The 9,722-nt window shown below is 46.9% G+C and overlaps 1 protein-coding gene across 11 annotated transcripts in view; it reads right to left on the bottom strand.

The window, feature by feature from the left end:
* COL23A1 (collagen type XXIII alpha 1 chain) overlaps nucleotides 1-7,526 on the bottom strand; it is a 354,065-nt gene extending 346,539 nt beyond the window's left edge. For all 11 annotated transcript variants that reach the window (XM_033927623.1, XM_033927632.1, XM_033927626.1 and 8 more), the window contains exon 1: nucleotides 7,097-7,526. In XM_033927623.1, the coding sequence (XP_033783514.1) occupies nucleotides 7,097-7,375 (279 nt within the window). In that variant the 5' untranslated portion in view covers nucleotides 7,376-7,526. The remainder of the gene's footprint in view (nucleotides 1-7,096) is intronic.
* Between the last annotated feature and the right edge of the window lie 2,196 nt (nucleotides 7,527-9,722).

Raw genomic sequence — 9,722 nt, forward strand, 5'->3', positions numbered from 1 at the left:
AGAGCTAAAATATGGGTATATTTAATCTAAAACATTTTTTTCCATTTAATAGTGCTGAATTGAGGAAGAAAGTCTTGTAACTGTTTGCACTACCGCATGCTAGCTGCAAAATTTACCGCCCGCCCTGCCAAGCGGCAAACACTGATGCCTATTAAATCCCTATAGACGTCAGAACGATTACCGCAGTAGCAGCCACTCTCGTGGCTTTGTAAAAGGAGCCCTTAATGTACAGCATTCAAAGGTAACACTCCAAACGAAGATCAGACTTTGTCCGCATACTCATTTTCTCAGTGGTCAGTTACGGATGCGAAAGCTGGTTACTACGGAAACAAAGACAGAAAGAAGATTGACTCATTTGAGCTTTGGTGCTAGAGAAGGATTTTAGGCATGCCGCGGACCACCAGAAGAACTAACAAATTGATTCTAGAAGAGATCGAGCAGCCTTGTCACTCGAAGTCCAAATGATGAAGGTATGACTGTCTTGTTTTGGTCACACCATGTTTTGGAATATCGAAGGAACCAGGCAAAGAGGGAAACCGGCAATCAGGTGGTTGGACATGTTGAAAAAAAAACCAAAACCATGGGGATGACGCTGGAGGACCTATCCGAATTACTACAGAGAGGGAGTTAAAACGAGGATCTCTGCGGTCCTAGGTATGCGATTAAGATCCACAAGGTCCGCAGCCAGCAAAGGTAGAATTAAAAAGAGGATTTCACGGACCCCACAGAACTAAACACACAGGACCTTAAAAAGAGAGCGGCCTTGGAATGGGATCCGCACTGATCCTCGGAGGTTTTTTTAAACTCCTGCGGACCTCACGGATCCTACTGCAGGGGGGTAAGATGGCAGTGGCAGTGAGAGTAGATGGCAACCCTGCCATTTTACAGCCCCCCCTCCCCCCAAGAGCCTCCCTTCCCAAACCCCCCTAGCAATGCACAAAAGAGACACCCACTTCCACTTGCTAATTACCAGCAGCTCTGGAGCTGCCAGTAACTGTCGTGATTGAGACTTTTAAAACACTGAAAGGATTCGACAAAATAGAGCAAGAAACATCGTTGTTCACATTGTCAAAAGTGACACGGAGAAGAGGTCATGGACTGAAGCTGAGGGGCAGCAGGCTCAGGACAAATGTCAGGAAGTTCTGTTTCACACAGCGAGTGGTGGACGCTTGGAATGCTCTCCCAGAGGAGGTGGTGACGGAGACTACCATTCTGGGTTTCAAGCGTAAGTTGGATGCACACCTCCTTGCAAATCACATTGAGGGATATGGGTAATCAGGGTCTCCATCTGGGAGCACCTGGCTTGGCCTCCGCATGTGCGGGTCACCGGAATAGATGGACCTAGGGTCTGATCCGGTGAAGGCGTTTCTTATGTTCTTATACACAGCATAAGCAAACAGCATTTTTAAAAACCCTGCAGTCCTTATGGCAGACACCAAGCTCCCCCTGACCACTCTCATCACCCCAAAACAAAATCCTGGTGGTCTAGTGGACTGGGGGATTAGGGTCAGACACCCCCCCCCTCAGCTCAAGGACCCTCCACCTCCAACACCGCCCCGCCCCAAGTACCTTTTGTGGAAAATCAAGCAGGATGCCCACTCCCTCCTGCCTGAAGGGCCACCTCTTTAAAATGGAAGCCCTTCCCCATCCCAGGGCATCCTGGAATGCACTGGGTGGGGGCCTAAGGCGCCGATTGGTTCAGGCACTTAGGGCCCCTCCCAGCGCATCCCAGGATGCACCAGGAGGGGGTAGGGATGCCATTTTAAAGAGGTGGCCCTTCAGGCAGGAGGGAGTGGGCATCCCTCCTGCCTGATTTTCCACAAAAGGTACTTGAGGGCAGGGCGGTGTCGGGGGTGGAGGGTCCTCAAGTTGGGGAGAGGGGGTGTCTGACCCAACCCAAGACCGCCCCTCCCCCCACTCCACTAGACCACCAGTATTATGTTTTGAGGTGCTGAGAGCGGTCAAGGGTTATCAGAAGGGGGAATTTGGTATCAGAAGGTCTCGGTTTTGGGCCCCCCCTGCCATCAGGAATGCAGGTTGGTTTTTTTTTAATGCTCCAGAGCTTCCAATAATTAGCGAGTTGAAATGGGGATCTCTTTTGTGCATCGCTAGTGGGGTTTAGGAAGGGGGGCACCACCTACCTCGCTGCCACTGTCATCTTACCCCCCTGCAGTAGGATCCATGAGGTCTGCAGGAGTTAGAATACAAAGATTGGTGAGGACCTCACACCAAGACCACTCTCTTTTTAAGGCCCTGCACTTCTAGTTCTGTGGGGTCCATGAGATCCTCTTTATCCTCTTTTTAATTTCGACCTTTGCTGGCTGTGGACCTCACGATCTTAACCTCATGCCCAGGCATGTGGAGATCCTCATTTTAACTCCATCGGACCTCATGGATCCCACTCACTCCCCCCCCCCCCCCCCCGAGGTGAGCAGGTTTTTAAGGGTGTGCGGTTAAGCTCCATGAGGTTTACAGGGTTCTCACTTTACCCAGTCCCTGTTCTTTTAAACATTTTTGTAAGCGATTTTGCTGAAAGGCTGTCAGGTAAGATTTGCCTCTGATAACAACATCTGCAAGAGTAGACACCCCTGATGGTGTGAATAACATGAGGAAGGACCTAGCGAAGCTTGAAGAATGGTCTGGTCTGAAATTCGGCGCTAAGATTTAATGTTAAGAATTGTAAGGTCATGCATTTAGACTACAAAACCCCGAAGGAAAGGAAAAGTTTAAGAACTTTTGTGCACGAAAGAGAAGTAGAACTTGGGTGTGATTGTATGTGATGATCTTAAAGTGGCCAAACAGATCGAAAAGGTGACAGCGAAAGTTAGAAGGATGCTAGGATGCATAAGGAGAGGAGGTATGGCCAGTAGGAAAAAGGAGGTGTTGATGCCCCTGGATAAGACTCTGGTGAGATCTAATTTAGAATATTGTGTACAATTCTGGAGATATAAACAGGTTGGAGTTGGTGCAGAGGAAGGCTACTATAATGGTCATTGGTCTTTATCATAAGGCGTATAGGAACAGTCTTAAAGATCTCAATCTAAAGGTGGGAGAGGGGAGATATGATAGAGATGTTTAAATACCTACAAGTCATAAATGCACACGAGGCGAGTTTCTGTCATTTGAAAGGAAACTCCGGAATGAGAGGGCATAGGATAAAAATTAAAAGGTGACAGGCTCAGGAGTAATCTAAGAAATTTTATTATTTTCTTTTTACATAAAGGGTGGTAGATGCATGGAATAGCCTCCTGGTAGAGGTGGAGGAGACAAAGACTGGGTCTGAATTCAAGAAAGCGTGGGACAGCCATGTGGGATCTCTTAGGGCGAGGAGGAGACAGTGGCCGCACATTCATTTGGTAAAATGTTCACATGTAAAATCATGTTGCAGGCACCGTGTTTTTAGAATATACAGTGGTACCTCGGTTTACGAGTGCACCGGTTTGCGAGTGTTTTGCAAGACGAGCAAAACATTTGCAAAATCGGTGCCTCGGAAACCGAACATGGCTCGATTTACGAGCGCCCCGCTCCCCCCCCCCCCCCCCCCCCCCCCCCGCAATCCGGCACCCTCCCCCGCCATGATCCGGCACTCCCCCTGACGCGATTGGGCACCCCCCCTGCCACGATCCGGCACCCCCCCCCGACGCAAATGGGCACCCCCCCGATACAATTGGGCCCCCCCCCGACGCGATTGGGCACCCCCCCCCCCCGCCACAATCCAGCACCCCCCGATGCGTTTGGGCACCCCCACGCCACGATCCAGCACCCCCCCTCCCCCAGCGCTTCTTACCCTCATCTGGGCATCGGCACCGGCATGTCCTGTGCTTGGTGCCGGTGCCCGAAGATCGGCCTCCTCTTCTGCTAGGCCTTGAGCATCTGAGCATGCTCAAGGCCTGCGAGTTCACGTTCAGAATTTTGCTTTGATAAACGAGCATTTTGGATTACGAGCATGCTCCTGGAATGGATTATGCTCGTAATCCAAGGTACCACTGTACTAACAAACCAATGCAAGCTAAAAATCCTAAAACGCCTCTACCGTACGAGGGCTGTAGCTAATACAGGCTGCATCAAGTGCCAGCACAAGCCAACTGGCTCTTTCACAGAAAACATCCAGGGTAAGCATCCCCTCCACTAACCATTTCCAGAACATTAAAGTGCTTTACTGTGGCTGCAGTAATTGACATTTATAGGGAAAATCTCACCGTATAAACAATCATTTCACAGAGCATATTTACAATACCCACCGACTAATTAGTCACACAATTGATTAAACGGTGGAACGAAACAGATCATATATCACCAAATGCTGTAAAACCCGGAATAAGTCTAAGGGCTCCTTTTACGAAGCTTTAGCGCATGCACCGTTTTAGCGCGCGCTAACCCCCCGAAAAACTACCGCCTGCTCAAGAGGAGGCGGCAGCGGCTGGCGCGGCCAGCACATTAGCATGCGCTATTATGCGCATTAAATCGCTAACGCGGCTTCATAAAAGGAGCCCTAAGTATCAATAATTAACCATAGGTGCAATAGCCTAATGTTTGGATTAAAAATTCTGATGCATTAGGGAAAACTTAATGTTCACGGGTTGACTAGGAGCAAATTGAAGTCTAATCTGCTTTCCCCTAAGAGGAAAAAGCTGTGTTTTAGGGTGATCAGATTTATTTAGGGGGGAAAAAAAGGGCGCAGAGCGTTAACATTGGTTGGCTCGTTGTGTTTGAATTCTTATTGGGTAATACTCGTTATGGGTTTGCTGCAACTCATTTTTCCCAAAAACGACTTCCTCTGCTGCCCCCCTCCCCCCCCCTCCACAAATGCCCAGTGTGCAACACATCCAGAACATACACTCTGTACAGAATTAGAGGGGGGGAGGTAACAAACATCGGCCAGAAACACACAAGCACTCTATAAGAGATATGAAGTCTGTGAAATCAAGCAATGTAGGTTGTCCTGGCCCTCTGTTTGATTTTTGAAATGTGGTATGTAAACTTTGAAGAACCTGACTTTTTCGCACATTAATCCATTGAGCGCTCTTATGGGAAGGGGTAAAACACGGACCTTACGGATCTGAACTGCACGTCACGTCCTTAAAAATCCGAGGTCCGCTCTGGGAAGGGGTAAAACGCAGACCCCCCCATGGACCTTACGGACTTCGCGGTTCTAAAACTGCACGTCCTTAAAAATCCGAGGTCCGTTCTGGGAAGGGGTAAAACGCGGACCCCACGGACCTTACGGAACTCGTCGATCTAAAACCGTACGTCCTTAAAAATCAGGGGTCCGCTCTGGGAAGGGGTAAAACGCGGACCTCACGGACCTTATGGATCTGAACTGCACGTCACATCCATAAAAATCCGAGGTCCGCGCCACTTTTGAGGTCCGTGCCACCTTTAGTCTCTGGCTCTGACAGAGCTCTATGACAATTTAACTCCGACGGATCCTAATGCTTTTCCCTCCCTATGCTAGGATCCGTCAGAGTTAAATTCTCATAGAGCTCTGTCAGAGCCAGAGACTAAAAATGGCATGGACCTCAAAAGTGGCGTGGACCTCAGATTTTTAAGGACGTGCAGTTTTAGATCCGCAAGGTCCGTAAGGTCCGTGTTTTACCCCTTCCCAAAGCAGACCTTGGATTTTTATGGACGTGCAGGTTTTAGATCCGCGAGGTCCGTAAGATCCGTGTTTTACCCCTTCCCAGAGCAGACCTCGGATTTTTAAGGACGTGCGATTTTAGATCCGTGAAGTCCGTAAGGTCCGTGTTTTACCCCTTCCCAAAGCAGACCTTGGATTTTTATGGACGTGCAGTTTTAGATCCGCGAGGTCCCTAAGATCCGTGTTTTACCCCTTCCCAGAGCGGACCTCGGATTTTTAAGGACATGCGGTTTTAGATCCACGAGATCCGTAATGTCCGTGTTTTACTCCTTCCCAGAGCAGACCTCGGATTTTTAAGGACGTGCGGTTTTAGATCCACGAGGTTCCTAAGGTCCGTGTTTTACCCCTTCCCAGCTCTTATTTTGACTTGAAAAGATCTATTCTCCAACGGCCTGTGGCTTGGGTTTTCCGGGGGGGGGGGAGGGGGGGAAATGCTAAGGGTTTGGGATTTCTCCGATTTATTTTTTTTCTCTAGGGGGGAAAAAAAAAAATCGAAAAAGTGCTGAATAAGATATCCGAGCTGCTATATGATCCCAACTCCTAGTATGGTACTGAAAAACACATGTAGTAAGAAAAAAAAAAAAAATCACAGCAGTGTTTAAAAAAAAAAAAAAAAGCACTTGAATTTCGAGAGCAGGGATGTGGAAAGGGGTTATTCCACGGGTTTTTATGAGCTTTGGCTGGGAGTTTCTACGCCAGAAGGAGAATTCATCCACTGCGTCCGTCTTATCAGATCGTACATTGCCATCAGACTTTCAGACAAATTAGCGCCTTGACCGCTTCTTTTCTTACTCTTTTACTGAACTCGATGAGCGTCGGGAGCAGCGCGGAGCATTCAGCGCGCCTCCCCGCGCTAATAACAGCTATCGCGGCTTAGTAAAAGGGGATCATTTCATAGCATTAATATTGTATGGTGAAAATAAAGGATCATCAGATCACGGAAGGAAATTTTCTATCTCACGCGGGGGGTTTTTCCCCCCCCCAGTTCCTTATTATTATAATCATAAATCCTCAATATGAAATACTTAAAAAAAAAAAAAAAAAACAAAAAAAACCCGAGTGCTAGACCCCGGCTGTTAAACCAGTTGGTGGCCAGTTTAGCCAGTGTTCGTGACAGGATGCCTTACGTTGACAGGTAGAACTGAACTGAGCGGATTAACTGGTCTTTTTGCGCCATGCACTCCCGTCACCCTAACCAAGTTCTCCCAAAGTTTGACTCTAATATCGGCAGCAACACGGGAATCACTGGGAGTAACTGAGCAATTAACTCCTGCGCGCGCGTTAACCACTTCTTGGAACATAGGCGCTAAACACAACGCGAGTTACCCCGGGACTGCGGATCCCCCTCCCCGGACGCGTAGAAGGATCTGAAACTTTGCCCCGTTTCCCCAAAATAATCGAGGGGGCTAGGCACAACCCTCCCCCCCCGCTGACCTGGGGAGGGGGCTTTCGACTCACCTCCTGCAGAAGCCGATCGATGTGGGGCTGCAGGGCGGCGAGCAGTGCTCCCCCCGGCCAGGATGGAGGGAGCCCCGGCGGCCCGACCCGCTCCTCCAGCGCGCTCAGCCTGCTCTGCAGCTCCGCCGCCTTTCCGTTCAACAGCCAGCAGGCGAGCAGCGAAGCGAGCGAGAGCAGCAGCAGGAGGCAGCCGGCGGCCGCCCAGCTCGCCCGGGAGCGGCTCAGCTCCGCCGGAGTTGCGCTCCCTTTGCGCGCCCCGCTCAGCTCCCTAACGCTCATGACGGCGCGCGGACTGAAGGCGCCTCTCCTCGGCCGCCCGCCGGCTTCCTGGGCGCGCGGAGGGCTGAGGCTGGGGCGAGCCGAGCGGACTTTTTCTCCTAGTGGCGGTCAAGTCAACGGCGGAGGCGTCTGAGACCAGCCCGAGCGAGTGAACTCGTCAAACTCGCAGCAAATTCCAGCCCTCTCTCCCCCCCCCCCCCCAGCACATTTCCTCCTCTATGCAAATCGGTCTGGGGGGGGGGGAGAAAGGTGGCGAAAGATCGCGGAGCCCCCGCCGCTTCTCAGCATCACGTGGGGGGCGGGGCGCAGTCAAATTGAGTTGCGGTCCGCCCCCCCCCCCCGTGCTGCCAAGTGCCCCCACCAGAGCATCTCCCAAACATGAAGGAAACTAGGGGGCATTCGCTTTGGTTGAGTTGATTAGCACCCCCTAATCTTGCTGAAAAGTTGGCTCCTATGCTCCCCGCCCCCCCTCCCCCCCTTTTAGGTGAAGGAGGCTATTGCCGCTGGGGGACTACTTTGAAGGATAATAATAATAATTTATTTTTTATAAACCGCCAAACCATCAGTTCTTGGGGGTTTTTTGGGGAGGTTTTCTCCACATTTTCCTTTTTAATTTCTATATCACCTTTAATTTATAACATTTTATTGAAGAAATTCAATAAATACATAATATAATACAGTAAAATAGTCATTACATTTAAATTTACCATATTAACTTTAAATAAATGTTTACCATTCCTTCAAAATAAATTTTTCCAATTACCCATTACATCTCTCAATATGTTTCCTCAAATTCCGACCCCCCCCTTGTTTTAATATTATTATAACATTATAATAAATGAATTAAACAGATTCTAGATCACCTTTAGTTTATAACATTTTATTGAAGAAATGCACTAAATACACAATAATATAACACAGTAAAATAGTCATTACATTTAAATTGACCATATTAACTTCTAATAAATGTTTATCATTCCTTCAAAATAAATTTTTTAACAGGACTTATTCTTGGGGTTTATACAATAGTAATTACATCAAGTAATTAAAATACAGATCCAAATAACAATGTCTTATAAAAGGAAATAACACAATTCAATAAAAGATACTGACTAACAAAGTCCAACCCTAACTTATTGAAAATAAACTATGCACAATACAGATTATTTATACTAAAATAGATAAGCAACTTTAAACGAACTCCATAAGGGGTGAGCACTGCAGCCAGGGCACAACCTTCCTCCTGTGTGTTCCAGAAGCGAAAGGCTTGTGGAAAAGGACCCAGGGAGTGTGCATTTCAAAAATTACCTTTATATACAAAAATTACCCTCGAAAGCAAGAAGTATGATTCTTAATACTTTATATTAAAGCTATGTAAATGTTCTTTGCATTTTTATATATTTGGTATTTGATGTCACCTTTCATTCTAGGGTAGGGGGGAAATAGGAAGGATGATTTTAATGTGTGTTAAATTACTTGAACTGTATTTCTGTTTAATTCATTTATTATAATATTAAAAAACAATCTAAGGTAATTCTTTAAAAATGTTATAAATGAAATAAATAGAATGAAGGGGGAGAAGGGTAGGGGGAAAGGGAAGGGATCAAGGGGGGTATAGAAAGGAATGGATTAGGTATATAGAAATATATTTTGGAGGAATGATAAAAATATGTATGGAAATATTATTATTGTAAATTTAATTGTAATGAATATCTCTTTGTATCTTATTATTGTATATTTATTTGATTCCTTCAATAAAATGTTATAAACTTAAAAAAATAAAAATATAAACTTACCTTGTTGGTTATGTTCCTTACTTAAATGCCAATAAACAGTTTGAACTGAAAAAAAAACCCTAACTTTTTTTAATGAGATGATTGCTAGGGGAAAGACGAGATTAAAACACGAACCTGACATGACTAAAATACACCGACTGTGTAAAACCAAACATAAACCCAACCTCTCTGGAAATGGTAAAGTCTCTAGTAAAGAATGACACGGTGACAAAATTCATCACTGTTCCCGTCTCCGCGGATAACCGTGGGAAATAATCCCATGTCATTTTCTAGTGTCTATTTCAACCTCAATCCTTCTACACCAGCATTCTTCAGAGCAAAGCTTGCGGGTCAGTGGTTGTGGCCATTCATACTCTGATTCTTATGTGAGCCAAGGATAATGAAGCCATTGTGACATCACTGATGTGATTGGCTCTTAGGCACTGGTGGAATGAGGCATTATGACATCACAATATCTGCTCTGGATACCAGAGACTGTCATTCTGTAGTGTTTGTTTCAACCTCAGTCCTTCTACACCAGCATTCTGCAAAGCAAAGCTGGAGGGTCAGTG

This window comes from Geotrypetes seraphini, chromosome 18 (genome assembly GCF_902459505.1).
Source record: "Geotrypetes seraphini chromosome 18, aGeoSer1.1, whole genome shotgun sequence".
NCBI classification, from domain to species: domain Eukaryota; kingdom Metazoa; phylum Chordata; class Amphibia; order Gymnophiona; family Dermophiidae; genus Geotrypetes; species Geotrypetes seraphini.